The sequence below is a fragment of the Haliotis rufescens genome, unplaced genomic scaffold (assembly GCF_023055435.1).
Source record: "Haliotis rufescens isolate VD_foot unplaced genomic scaffold, xgHalRufe1.0.p SCAF_13, whole genome shotgun sequence".
Classification (NCBI taxonomy): domain Eukaryota; kingdom Metazoa; phylum Mollusca; class Gastropoda; order Lepetellida; family Haliotidae; genus Haliotis; species Haliotis rufescens.
This window is the reverse complement of record NW_025963813.1, coordinates 40,589,299-40,603,951: the sequence shown is the minus strand read 5'-3', so window position 1 is coordinate 40,603,951 and position 14,653 is coordinate 40,589,299. Positions and strand designations below refer to the sequence as shown.

Sequence of the window (14,653 nt, the reverse complement as noted above, 5' to 3'; positions counted from 1 at the left end):
TGTATACACAAATGAGCTGTTATGTAAGTAGGGTATAAGGCGCTGGGGGTGGGACAACATCCTATAAGTACCGTTATTCAATGAGCATGCGGTAGTGAAGATTATCAGTTGACGGATCAACAATTGCCGCAGGTCACGTCTCATCCGGGCATTGAATAGCTACAGACTGACCAACGGCGACAGCGGATATTAGGACAAGTTGAGTACATGATTATGAGCGTAGTGTATCAATAACACAGACGTAAATATAAAGTGAGTGAGTGAGTGAGTTGGGTTTAACGCCGCTTTTAACAGTATTCCAGTTATATCACGGCGTGTCAACTGAATGTGGGAGGAAAGCCCGAAGTGATGCAGGTCTCAGACGCTTACCACTTCGGTGAAACCCATGAGTACGGGTATGGTGCTGACAAACCTAGAAACATAATCGGGGCGAACCGGGATTCGAACCCACAATCATAGGTTTCTGGCGTGCCTAAGGGACGCAACTCTGCACAGCGAATCGCGACGCCTTTGACAACTGGGCCACCCGGGTTGTCAGCACCATACCCGTGCTCGTGGGTATCACTTCTTTATCTTTGTCACGACGTTTCAGAGTCACTTCTAGCTCCTTCATCAGATGCAAAGTCGTGACAAAGAATGAAAGTAGTTGCTATCCATAAAAAGTGTCATGTATTAATATAACATGATGCCTCTGAAATCAACTAAAAAGGTAGTTTTCTGTTAATGTCATATCTAATGCCTCACAGTAAACAATGGTATGTCTATATGAGCACAGTGTGTGGGTGTGTGGGTGGGGGGTCAGGGTGGAGGCAAGCATTTGGGTGGTGGGTGGAGGCAAGCATGGAGTACCAGGGACATATTATTCCCAGTCATCCCTCCTAGTTAAAAACAGATAAATGTTACCGAGTTGATGAGAACTAGTCCACCAGCAGTAACATTGACCAAGTTCATGAAATTATATAATGTCAACGCCAGAAAATAACCAGTTTCGATTATCCGCCGAAACATATTCCATTTGGTATAAAAGGCACAAAGCGGTGAAAATGACAAGCATGGAACACTGAAAATCAGTGATGACACCACAGGGCCCACCTTCACAAAGCGATCTTAGCGCTGAGACTATTGTAAGCCTATGTTAAAGTATGGGAGTTAAGATCAGTTTATCGCTAAGATCGCTTTGTGCTAGTGGGCCCTGGGCCCCGTTCCACAAAGCGATCTTAGCGCTAAGACTATTGTAAGCCTATGTTAAAGTATGGGAGTTAAGATCAGGTTAGCGCTAAGATCGCTTTGTGCTAGTGGGCCCACTGTTGGCGAAAAGGGTAAGCATGTCCTGCCCTACCGGGAGCGCCCGCCTTTCACACAAATTGAGTAAAATTGTTTGTTGCCAAACGCGGCAAAACATGTTTTGATGGAGTGACCGAAACAAATGAATCGTCAACCCGAAATTTAAAAAGCCGGTCACTACAACTGTTCTTTTTGTCAAAGATGGAGATAAGAGAAGCGATGCGTGGATGACGTTGGCAAATTGATGGAGTTGCCAACAAAGTCATCATAAAGCATACTGCATGCTAGATGGCATACATAGATGTGATGCTGCAAGCTTGACTGTATAACTGGAACGTCAACAACAGGAGACTTCAATACATGCATTATCAAACCGGATCCACGAAATTATTTAAGTATTATATAAATATCTAGTCACCACAGGAACATGACATATACAAATTAAGTGTTTCTTCTATATGCATTATCAAACCAGATCCACGACCTTATTTAAGTACTATGGAATGTCTGATCCGAATTCTTAGTTTGATCGTGCGTGCTTAACTCAATCATATGTTGTAACTGCATGTTTTAACACTGATGTACACGAGATCACATACAGTAGAGTGAGTGAGTGAGTATGGTTTTACGCCGCTTTTAGCAATATTCCAGCAATATCACGGCGGGGGACACCAGAAATGGGCTTCACACATTGTGCCCATGTCGGGAATCGAACCCGGGTCTTCGGCGTGACGAGCTAACGCTTTAACCACTAGGCTACCCGACCGCCCCTCATACAGTAGAGACACAAACAGTTCATACATCTGTCAGTTACAAGTTGGTCATGATCGAACGATGAAACAAGTTTTGTCAAGGGAAACTGTTATATATTGAGCTACTGCATTTCAAATAAATATTCCGTGGATCAGTATCATTTAATAAAAATGAGGATAATAATGAAAATAATTATGAAGATGATGATGCTAACAATAGAAGCAGAAGAACAACAACAGCAACAACAACAAAAACAACAACATATACGTTGATGGTCCCTCTGTCCGACACCTGGATGTTGTTTCATCGTACAACATTATTAAATTATAGCTTACAGTCTACAGGATGTAATATTCCTTTCAGTGGTAAGTGAGATGGTATCGCCGGTCTGATATACTTTTCTTTGTCGAGTGTCTATTGTTCACTTGGGAATGTAATTACTGATGGCGACTTGTTTCGCCTCCAGGGTACATGGGTGGGATAACTGTAGCCTATATAAACGAGGAGTCCACTTCTCCTCAGTAGATCGTTCTCTCCCACAAGAACCATGTACACGTGAGTAGTCCCACCCGTAATTCTCTCTATCATTGCTTCAATACCTGGTACCACAATATATGACAGATAAATATGATAACAGTCACTTGATTTTCTTTTCCGGGACCGAAATATTACAATCTAACTCGTTTCTAATAGCTCCAATGCGTTGTCCCAATCCCGCTAATCGTCATGAGAACACAAGCGTAGATCTATGTTAAAATGTGGGAGTTGTAACAATCGTCGCACTGGGATGGGTATTGTGGAACACGATCAGCGTCTTCGTGATGCTCTCACACCGCATTTCTGTTTTTATTACCCACAAGAGATCCGTGAAGATCCGACTATGTTTGTTTGTTTTGGTTTTTGTTTAACGCCGCACTCAACCGTCAAGCTATATCATGGCGGTCTCTGAATATTCGAGTCTGGACAATCAAGTGATTGACATCATGAGCATCGATCCACGCAATTAGAATACGATCATGCATCAACCAAGTCAGCGAGCCTGTCCACCCGATCTCGTTAGGCGTCTCTTACGACAAGCACTTAATTTTGAGACCCGTGTAGATCCGGGGTAGAAAAGGTCTTCAGCAACCCATCCTTGCTGCAAAAGGCGACTAACGGGATCGGGTGGTCAGGTTCACTGGCTTGGTTGCTGCATGTCATCGTATCCGAATTGCGTGGATCGATGCTCTTGATATTAAACACTGGACTGTCTGGTCCAGACTCGATTATTTACAGAGTCATATAGCTGGAATATTGCCAACAAACCAACCATAATGGCCATGGCAGATTAACTATAGTCATATGACAATCGGGTGTTCTTTAACTTCATATGCGTTGTATAATATTTGGGATATGATTTAGACAGCTTAGAACATTATATCAGCTGCATCACGACGTATCAGCTTAGTGTAAGAGCATCCCCCGGTGTGATGCAGGTCTTTACCGCCTTGAGTGAGTGCGTGAGTGAGTATGGTTTTACGCCGCTTTTAGCAATATTCCAGCAATATCACGGCGGGGGACACCAGAAATGGGCTTCACACATTGTACCCATGTCGGGAATCGAACCCGGGTCTTCGGCGTGACGAGCGAACGCATTAACCACTAGGCTACCCGACTGCCCCTTACCACCTTGATGACATCTGGACACTAGATCTCTCTGTCATTCTCTCTACACTGACCATCACGTGTCTGAATGCATGAATAACAGACAGATCTGGATAAAAGAGTGTGCCTTGTTCAACGCCACTGTGAACAGTTTTTTCAGTTATATCACGGCGAGTTAGCTTGGTGTGGGAGGAAAGCCCTAGCGAGTATGGATTTACGCCGCTTTCAGCAATATTCCAGCAATATCAAGGCAGGGGACACCAGAAATGGGCTTCACACATTGTACCCATGTCAGGAATCGAACCCGGGTCTTCGGCGTGACGGGCGAACGCTTTAACCACTAACTTCTTTCAGTGGCATTTAGAAGTTGGTGTGATGAAGAAAGACAAGTTCTATGGATGAACAACTTCTTTATTGTAATTAGTGCGACGTTTCGGTGTAGATCCTAACACCTTTATCAAGCATCACTTAGGATCTACACCGAAACATCGCACTAATTGTAATAAAGAAGTTGTTCATCCATAGAGCTTTAACCACTAGGCTACCCGACCACCCCGAGGAAAGCCCGAAGTAATGTATATTTCAAACGTTAACAACGTGTGTGAAACACACGAGAACAGGCATGTTGCTGACAAACCTTAAACCATAATCAGGGCGAACGGGGATTCGAACCCATGATCATACGTTTCTTTCATACCAAAGGGTGCAAATTATGACGACCCCGCCACCCGTCACCCCCGACACTGTCCTCTTTATACATGCGTGACGTCTGTTGCAGATTCCTGCTGCCCCTTGCGGCTGTGATCTCGACGACGGTAGCGGCATCCAACTACACCCTCCTCAACACCTGGCCCGGCGGTTTCCAGGCGGAACTATGCATCACCAACAAGATGAACGTCGTCTGTGGCTGGAGAGTCGCCATAGATTTCAATCCCAAACTGTCTGTGCTGGATGTAAGTATTTACAATTCTGTTCCTTCATCTTCCAGTCTCCGACGTCGAATTTGTTTGAATTGTAGCTATGTTAACAAAATGTATCTCTTCACAGATTAAATGTATAGCTTAGAGAACCAACATGTATATGGTATGGTATTGTTTTCCGCTACACAACCTACACTCTTAAAAAAAGGAAAGCACGGGTAGACTTTTAGTAAATTTATTGTACCTAATAAAGTCGATATGTTTATTTTAATATCATAGATACAAATATGAATTTTTGGATCTCGAAAGTCACATGTTGTCGTTGTACAAAGGTATTGAAAACTGTTCATTGTCATGTCACATAAGGCCACAAGGTCAAGCTGAACTCAGTATCTCGTGTGACCGCCCCGGGCAGAAATCACGGCTCTGCATCTCCTCGGCACTGACTGGATAACTGTAGGAATTCTGTAACACTTTGGCCAGTTGTGGGAATGTCTGCGGCGTGTTCTGATGTTAACGTACACGTCTATCGAGTTCCCCCCAGAGGTGTTCGATTGGGTTGAGATCTGGAGATCTCGATCGTGATTCATCGCTAGACCACACCCGTCTCCAGCTTCTCAAATTCCAAGGCTGTAAAGCATGGCACCAACGCAAGCGTCGCTGTTGATGGATCTTTTGGAAAACAAGGACGGTAACTGCTCTTCTGGGTCGGATTCCAGCCTCGGGAAGATGGTTCCTGACAGTCTGGTCCGATATCTTCCTCAAACCAGGGATGCGTCCTGCAGTCTACGTAGCTGTGGCATTGGTAACTCTTGGTCGGCCGGTTCTAGGTTCTCTTCTCGTTGAAGTGGCCCGCAACTGAGGACTTCGATTCCCCTCTTTGGATACGTCCTATGGCGATGGTCCGATCGGCAGCGCTGAGTCTCGGCATTTTCGAACTTGAAAAACAACTGAATGACAAATTATTGGCTTATGCTTGCCTTTTCATTGCCACTACCACGAGTTTCGAATGCCATAACTTGCACGTGCATTTTGCTTTACTGTTTTCCTCCATGACATTTTTGAACAAGTGTGAAAACAATGCCTTTTAAGACGTTGCAAATCGACAATGGCTGCGTTTTGACGCACCGTTTGTCGAATATCAGGCCACCAGCGTTTTCCAACAACATATATCCAATTTATATATCGGATTTCTTGTGTCGTCAGCTTCAATGAACTTCATACTACATGTGCGTTTCTTTTTTGAAGAGTGTACATCCGTTATAAAACGCTACGGTATATGGTATTTATAATGTACTATATGACCTTAGCAACAAAAATAACGATCTCGTAACCGATGTACCAACGGTATTGCTACATAATCTATAGTGTACTATGTAGCTATATAATCTATAGTGTACTATGTTGCTATATAATCTAAAGTATCTATATATGCTACAGAATATATAGTGTGTTCTGTCGTCATGCGAATCTGTCGTTTTAAATAGTATCACCCTGATTGACTTATTCACCAATACTAGTACATTAAACTACGGTTATAACGAACTCTGATGTTAGTTCGTAATAACCGTTGTTCGTTATAAGTTTATAAACAGCATATACACAACAAATGGACGGGACTAAAGAATAAGTTCGTTATATCGGTCAGTTCGTGGTAAGAGTGTTCGGTATAAACGTAGTTTACTGTATATCGTCATTTTCAGATTTGGAATGTGCGGAGGGTAGACCGTATTGACATGACTAAAAGGAAAGAGCGGTATATTGTGGAGAGTTTCAGCTACAATCAAGTCCTCAAGAAGAATGAAGATCTCTGCCTTGGCTTTGTAGCCAGGTACAGCAATAACCAAATGCCTAATATCAGGAAACTGAAAGGAAAATTCTTGTACCGCTGTAAGGTTCCTACCACACCTGCTCCTGCAACAACGTCGGCTATTACCTCTGGTACTACTACACCATTGAAGGCATCACCAACTACACCAACAACCACACCTTCGGAAACAACATCAACACCTAGTGACACAACGCAATCAACTTCGGCGACAACGTCTGGCACAACATCGACGTCACAGACAACACCAACGACGTCACAGATAACACCAACGACGTCACAGACAACACCAACGACGTCACAGACAACACCAACGACGTCACAGACAACACCAACGACGTCACAGACAACACCAACGACGTCACGAACAACACCAACGACGTCACAGACAACACCAGCGACGTCACAGACAACACCAACGACGTTACAAACAACGTCACAGTCAACAACACAGGCCCCACAAGGTACTTACGATAGCAAAAGGTTTTTTCTTACTTTATCAGCTTTACTGTGCCTGTTTTTTACGCCAGTAATACAGTTAAATACTATTATGATAAACCGTCACTGACGGTCACACGCCCGTATTTACCTCATGTTTTCTGGGGACAGTTTGCTGTTACTCATTGGCAGCACTATGTATAGCCGAGTCGACCTCTTAGGGACCTACGTATGATATTATTTCAAGAATTTTCTGGCACAATTTAACTTGACATTTCAGTCGGGAGATTCGACTACAATCAAGTGCTTGGACTATCCATTATGTTCTATGAAGCGCAGCGATCTGGCAAACTACCGGAAACTAACAGAATCACCTGGCGGGGAGATTCGGCACTAGGTGACAAGGGAGGTAACACAGACCTAACAGGTGGATGGTACGATGGTAAGTCTCCTGTACTGCAGAAAGAGAATGAATATTGTTTTACTCGCTTGATGCAGTAGTCTAGCAATAAAACTGGGACATCAAAAATGAGCTTCAGACATGTATGTGGGGAATCGAACCCGGGTCTTCGGCGTGACGAGCGAACGCTTAATCCTCTGTGCTGCCCACGTGTTAATCGGCCATAGTGTATGCTGTTCTCTATTTAATGACGTCATCATGGGTTCTGATTTAAGTCATTAGTGACCAACTCGTGTTATTCCGGAACAAGCCGAATCTTCTTGCAGGTTATGGAAAGGGGCGAGTGGTGACGAATGGATTTAAGTATGGCAAGTATGCAAGTATGTTGGCGGAATAAAGCATTTCTGTCGATGGAGTTCCAGATTACTCATTAATATTAAGGTGCATTGTAAACCATATTGGTTAGATTAAGTTTAGGATATAAGCATATTGCGTATTAAATATATATAGATATATGATCTGTAGATATGACGGCGATAGATTGCATTTGGAATCAAACAGGAGTTCAGTCAGAGGTTGTTGTAATTTGAAACCGCTGATTGGCCAGTAATAAGTCAAGAGTAATTCCAATAGTCATGGCAGAACATTAAACAATAATCCCAGTGATGCGTGCTCCTTTGTTGAAATATTTGATTCCGCTTTCAAGTAAACTATCTCAGATGTTGAATTAAAATCATCATCAGTTGAAATGATGAAGTAGCATACGGTAACATCGTATTGTTAAATGTTACAGCCGGCGACTATATCAAGTTCACTTTGCCGATGTCGTCAGCCGTCACCTACCTCCTGTGGGGCCTTCTACGTTGGCCAGACGCCTATGCCGCGGCGGGTCAGCTGGACTACATGTACGACAGCGTCAAGTGGCCCCTGGCCTACCTCCTCAAGAGCTGGGACCCGTCTCAAATGGAGTTCTATGCTCAGGTACAATCAAGGCGGCTGTCTGTTTCTCACCAATAAATGGGGGCTATCGGGTAGCCGAGTGGTTAAAGCGTTCGTTCGTCACGCCGAAGACCCGGGTTCGAATCCCGACATGGGTACAATGTGTGAAGCCCATTTCTGGTGTCCCCCGCCGTGATATTGCTGGAGTATTGCTAAAAGCGGCGTAAAACCAAACTCACTCACTCACTCACCAATAAATGAGGCAACAAATACAATGTGATTGCATGATAGATTTGTGGCAGGCTGGTTCTCGGGGTCAACAGAAGAAATGTTGTAGATTTCAAGTTCGCTTTGAAGAACATTTGAAACGTGGTCAAGGTGTTTTCACTTTACAGGACATATATGGGAAAGCAGGAAAAGAGAATACCTAATGTCTTAGATTTAAAAATGACATCTCGAAAATATGTCATTTGATTTGAGCTCTAATCCGCTCTAATTATAGGAGGGAAGGATATGGTTACAGGAAGTTTTGTGGTCCGAAAATGTGAAATTTGTTCTAAAAGTATTCCTTGTGAATATACTCTATATACATACTCGTGGGTTTCACCGAAGTGGTAAACGTCTGAGACCTGCATCACTTCGGGCTTTCCTCCCACATTAAGCTGAAACGCCGTGATATAACTGGAATAATGTTAAAAGCGGCGTTAAACCCAACTCACTCACTCACTTTCCTCCAACATGTTGACACGCCGTGATATAACTGAATAATGTGAAAAGCGGCGTTAACTGAAGCCACCCCGCTTTATGTGACATTGATTTGAAGTTTTTACCACCATTGCTATTGTCACCTGCTTGAAGGTCGGCCGCGACAGATCCATGTATCCGTGTTGCAGGTCGGGAAGGTGTCACTGGATCATAACTACTGGGGAAGATCCGAGGACATGGACATGGAAAGACCTGCGTACAAGGTGTCACGAACAGGACCCGGAAGTGACGTAGCTGGCCAAACCGCAACAGCGCTAGCAATGGGTTACCTTGCTTTTAAAGAAAGAAGTATGTGTTTGTTCAGTTGATATGATTCAGTAGCGTGATATATGTACCTTTGTTTTATCTCCTTTTATCAGTAGCAAGCTGATGACGATATGTTGGTTAACAATATTTCTAAAAACCCAAATATGCAGAGTTGTGTCCCTTAGGTGCCGGGATCGGCTGGCCATTGGTGTGAACCACGACTGGCCATAATTATGTCTGTCATTTTTATGCCCATGCTCGTAACATTTGAGAACGTCTCCGTGGTCTAGTGGTGAGAGCGTCCGCCCGGAGAGCCGAACGTCGGAGGTTCGATCCCCGGCCGCGTCATACCAAAAGACGTAAAAAGATGGTACTTGTTGTAACCCAGTCTGGCGGTCGGCATTAAGGGGCTAAAACAAGGACTAATCGGCTCGGAGTCAGTATACTGTGTCAGAGTGGAGTATTCAGATTAAACTGCGGCATGCTACCTCAGTGGGCTAGAACTATAAAATCGGCATTAGTCCGGACTTGTACAAACAGCCACACACACATACTTGCACGTCGCTATATAAGTGCAATAATCTTGAACGCGACGCTAAAGCCCATTTCACCTCACCTATATTTGAAAAATAGGATTGTTTTGCGATTCCAATGCTTTTTGCTCAGTTCAATATATATGAAACGGATAAAGCCCTTTCAGAAATCATAATCATAAGAAATCTCTGCTGAAAGCGATATGATGTCACATTACTGCATTGTTCAGAACAAATATTGATAACGTTACGTCAAAACCAAATTGTGACTTCAGCACAGTATTAGGTTTGCCATTTAGACGTTATCACTTCATTTTCTTTTTTCTAAACGGCAACTGGAAATGTATACCCCAAAATAATGGAGAGTGGTGAATGATGGTTGTTAAATGTTTCCTCACACCAGATATGACGTACGCTACGACGTTGCTTGACGCTGCTAAAGGTCTGTACGACTTCGCCAAGAACTACCGAGGCGTCTACAGCGACACCATCACAGATGCCAGGGATGTGTACAAGTAAGGTTATCTTTGACGTACTCAACTCCGAGTTCATATCTCAAGATCTGATAAACCCTCCATTGGACATAACGTGGTGTAGTGGTAGAGCGTCCGTCCGTTCGATCCCCAGCCTCGTCATACCAAAAGACGTTAAGACATGGTACTTGTTGATACCCTGTCTGGCGCTCGGCTTGTCGGACAGGTCGGCTCGGAGTCAGTATACAGTATCTGAATGGGTTTTTCATATAAGGGTAACTCGGTCTTTTAATTGAAGTTAATGGAAGACCTCGGGCTTCTGCAAACGATAATGCCCTGAAAAATAGCGGTACCGTTATTATAGCTAAAATGGATGGAAACAACAATATCGGTTTTGAAACATTTTCTGCAATCAACACGAATGTCACTGACCACATTTTACAAATATTGAATCGTCATAGAACAAACCAGATGACGTCACTATTGAACGTGACGTCACCTACCCTATCCTATGACGTCACCTAACAACGGGCGTGATAATGGCCCGTCGTCAAGCAATATGAGGGCATTATCAAGTTACAGTGGCCCGCTCATTTCTGATAACATGCGGGCGGTTTAATGATAATTCTATCCATTCTCGCTATAATATAAGGGTAACGCTATTTTTCAGGGCATTATCATTTGCAGAAGCCCGAGGTTTTTCATTAACTGCCCGACGAAGGAGGGCAGTTGAAAAGACCGAGGGCTTCTGCAAATGATAATGCCCGGAAAAAGAGCGTACCTTTATTATAGCTAAAATGGATGGAATTTGTTATCAAATAAAAAGAAACAACAATATCGGTTTTGAAACATTTACTGCAATCAACACGAATGTCACTGACCACATTTTACAAATATGGAAACGTCATAGAACAAACCAGATGACGTCACTATAATACGTGACGTCATTTTCTCTACCCTATGACGTCACCTAACAACGGGCGTGATAATGGCCCGTCGTCAAGTAATATGAGGGCATTATCAAGTTACAGTGGCCCGCAGATTTCTGATAACGTGCGGGCGGTTTAATGATAATTCTATCCATTTTAGCTATAATGTCTGATATTGTCAACTGTTGCCTGATATTGTCAACTGTTGCCTGATATAGTCTACTATTGCCCGATATTGTCAACTGTTGCCTGATATTGTCAACCGTCTGTTCAGGTCCAGCATGTACGAGGACGAGCTTGCCCTGGCTGCCGTCTGGCTCCACAAAGCTACGGGTGAAAGCACCTACCTGGTGGACGCTGAGACGTTTGTGCCGATGTACACGGCGTGGTCGCTGGACTGGGACGGCAAGATTGCTGCAGCACAGGTACCCATCTATGGGGGGGGGGGGGGTAAATGAAGAGAGTACAAAGAAAAATAATTTCTTTCTTATATGAAACAAATGCAAATTTATAATGAATTTTACCCACGACGGGCGCGGCGTTTAGCCAAATATGCTTGTCTACACGGATGACAACATAACTTGATGTTAAACAAATGGAATACATATTTTCGGTGCTGTCTTGACCGGAACCTGTCAGTCTCACGACACTACGTACACGAAAGATTGTATGAGCAATCTCCTGACAGGTGCAGGGTGGGGGGTGAGGGTGAAGGCGTGTGTGTGTGTAGGTGTGAGGATGGTGGGGGAAGGTGTGTAGGGGGGGGGGGGTTTGAGGGTGGCGGAAGAGATTGAATCAGCTCACTGACATGGAAAAACATATATCATCAGTTATTGACAACCGCATTCAGCTCTATCGCCAAAGCTATTGACATTATGCGTAATCTACATTTGCTGCTGATGTGATGTGTGTCAGTCAATTGTTGCCATGAGCACTTTTACTGCAATGCACTGAGTAAGTACTAGGCTATGACAGGCTTTAAGTACTAAACTATGACCGGCTTTAAGTACTAAACTATGACAGGCTTTAAGTACTAAACTATGATCGGCCTTAAGAACTAAACTATGACCGGCTTTAAGTACTAAACTATGACCGGCTTTAAGTACTAAACTATGACCGGCTTTAAGTACTAAACTATGACCGGCTTTAAGTACTAAACTATGACCGGCTTTATGTACTAAACTATGACCGGCTTTACATCATGCCAATTTACACCATGCTCACACACATAATCCATGACCTGTGCAGTAACAATGTTGTGATGCTTCCTGTTTCCATGTTCTGTGTATGGACCTGGTTGTTGTTGCAGTTGGCCCTGTATGAAGTGACGGGGAAGCAGACATACAGGGACCAGGTCGAGGCCTTCGTCACCTCCTACATGCCCGGGGGGAGCGTCCCCTACACGCCCCTGGGTCTGGCCTACAGGTCGCAGTGGGGAGCTCTCAGATATGCTGGTGTGTACACATTGCTGAAGGGGTCTGGACTCGCCTTATGAACATTTTGTACACACCTGTCGAGGAATTGTACATACCACACGTTCCTTGCAGCTTCTAGCCCCGTGGGGATTCGGGATTATAACCCCCTTTCAAACTATCCTGGTTGTAAGCGTGGATCGGCTGGTCGGGGTCGGTTGTCTGAGTAATTGTATGGGCCCAGAAGGGGTGGGCCGTTTGTCGCTAATTTGTCAAAACCAGTGCTGTGTTAAGACTAAACAAACTGTGCATGCAACGTGTAAATGAAGACCTAACAGTTTGTATTACAACGTTATAGACTTAAAACTGCTTTCGGGTGCATGAAGGTATTTAATTAAGCCTCTACGTTGTTTCTATCTTAGGTCGAAAATGTAGCAAAATATTTGATAGCACTCACTCACTCACTCACTCACCCAACCACACACCCACCCACCCACTCACTCACTCACTCACTCACCCACCCACCCACACCCACCCACCCACTCACTCACTCACTCACTCACTCACCCACCCACCCACCCACACACTCACTCACTCACTCACTCACTCACTCACTCACTCACACTCTATTACAGCCAACGTTGCTATGTTTGCCCTCATCGCCGCCGACGACGGTATCAACGCTGCTGAGTACCGCGAGTGGGCATTGTCTCAGATACACTACATCCTCGGCGACAATAAATACGGCATGAGCTACGTCATAGGATATGGAGACAACTACCCACTCAAACCTCATCACGCTGGAAGGTAAAGCCAAGTTCTGGTGTCCCCCGCCGTGATAGTTCTGGAATACAGCCCAAAGCGGCGTAAAACCATACTCACTCAGTTGCTCACCACTCTCGTGGTATGAACTGTGAAGACCTCCCGACGCACATACACTGCGTCACTGAAATAGTTTTTCATGTACAGGACCAGTTGTTCTGACAAGAATTCACGAATTTAGTGGGTCATCAACCATTGTCAAAATTAATAATCTTTGTCTGGAAATAAATTGTATTTTAGACAGCCATATTCCAAAATGGCTGCCATGGCAGTCTGAGGTCAAATTTTCGATGGCCCTTTTAATAATTTTAAATTTCAACACTTTGGTACGACGAAAAATGGCCGCCATGGCAGCCTGAGGTCAAATTTTCGATGGCCCTTTTAATTATTTTAAATTTCAATACTTTGGTACGACGAAAAATGGCCGCCATGGCAGCCTGGGGTCAAATTTTCGATGGCCCTTTTAATAATTTTAAATTTTAATACATTGGTACGATGAAAATTTTGCGCCAAATTTCATGCTTTAAGCCTCCAATGCACTATTCTTCTGATCCACTGAAACAATCAATGTGTTAAGTAATAAATATGAAAGAGCTAGACAGTCCTTCAAACTTGAGAAGGTGTTTATGATTAATTTTGATTTTAACAGGGTCGTAATTCAGTCATGTCAGCAATGTTAAATGAAACAGGTGCGTCTGATTCCTAGCCAGCAGTAAAACAATATATTTACGTTATAATGTACGTCAAATGAAATCCATATTTCTGCGTGACGTCAGCTCGTGCCCCGACCGTCCTGCTAGCTGTACCTGGAATGACTTCAACAGTCCGGCTCCCAACCCCCAGATTCTCTACGGGGCCTTGGTTGGCGGCCCGGATCAGAACGACAACTACGTGGACGACAGGACCGACTACGTCAAAAACGAAGTGGCCTGCGACTACAACGCTGGCATGCAGTCCGCCATTGCTGGTACGTATTTACGTCACGCGTACAAACTATGACGTTCACTCACTCACTCACTCACTCTTACAGGATAATGAGAGCAGAGGGTATACTTCTCATTCAGTGTGCTACAACCTTCTTCTCCCGTGAAGATTCCGGGTTGGAATTGATCTTCAACAACCCATGCTTGTTGTAAGAGGCGACTAACGGCATCGGGTGGTCAGGCTCGCTGATGACTGATGCGTGTCATCGTATCCAAATTGTGTAGATCGATGCTCATGGTGTCAATCACTGGATTGCCTGGTCCAGACTCGATTATTTACAAAC

At 44.1% G+C, this 14,653-nt stretch overlaps 2 protein-coding genes across 2 annotated transcripts in view; both read left to right on the top strand.

Moving 5' to 3' along the window:
• The first annotated feature begins 2,549 nt into the window (after window positions 1-2,549).
• On the top strand, window positions 2,550-7,088 carry LOC125378750 (cell wall protein DAN4-like). Its single transcript, XM_048394710.1, has 4 exons — window positions 2,550-2,592; window positions 4,460-4,634; window positions 6,305-6,893; window positions 7,060-7,088. Exons 1-4 carry the CDS (start codon window positions 2,585-2,587, stop codon window positions 7,086-7,088), a joined length of 801 nt encoding a protein of 266 aa, XP_048250667.1. The 5' UTR covers window positions 2,550-2,584.
• Window positions 6,871-14,653, top strand: part of LOC124122494 (endoglucanase 1-like) — a 25,774-nt gene continuing 17,991 nt past the window's right edge. The window contains exons 1-9 of the mRNA XM_048394633.1: window positions 6,871-6,893; window positions 7,148-7,309; window positions 8,061-8,248; window positions 9,100-9,259; window positions 10,154-10,265; window positions 11,427-11,577; window positions 12,462-12,606; window positions 13,200-13,371; window positions 14,163-14,353. Coding sequence (XP_048250590.1) covers window positions 7,189-7,309; window positions 8,061-8,248; window positions 9,100-9,259; window positions 10,154-10,265; window positions 11,427-11,577; window positions 12,462-12,606; window positions 13,200-13,371; window positions 14,163-14,353 — 1,240 coding nt within the window. The 5' untranslated portion in view covers window positions 6,871-6,893; window positions 7,148-7,188. The remainder of the gene's footprint in view (window positions 6,894-7,147; window positions 7,310-8,060; window positions 8,249-9,099; window positions 9,260-10,153; window positions 10,266-11,426; window positions 11,578-12,461; window positions 12,607-13,199; window positions 13,372-14,162; window positions 14,354-14,653) is intronic.

Coding starts and splice junctions, on each gene's coding strand:
- LOC125378750 (XM_048394710.1), top strand. Junction 4,635..6,304: donor CCAAACTGTCTGTGCTGGAT/GTAAGTATTTAC, acceptor CGTCATTTTCAG/ATTTGGAATGTGCGGAGGGT. Junction 6,894..7,059: donor AACAACACAGGCCCCACAAG/GTACTTACGATA, acceptor ACTCATTGGCAG/CACTATGTATAGCCGAGTCG.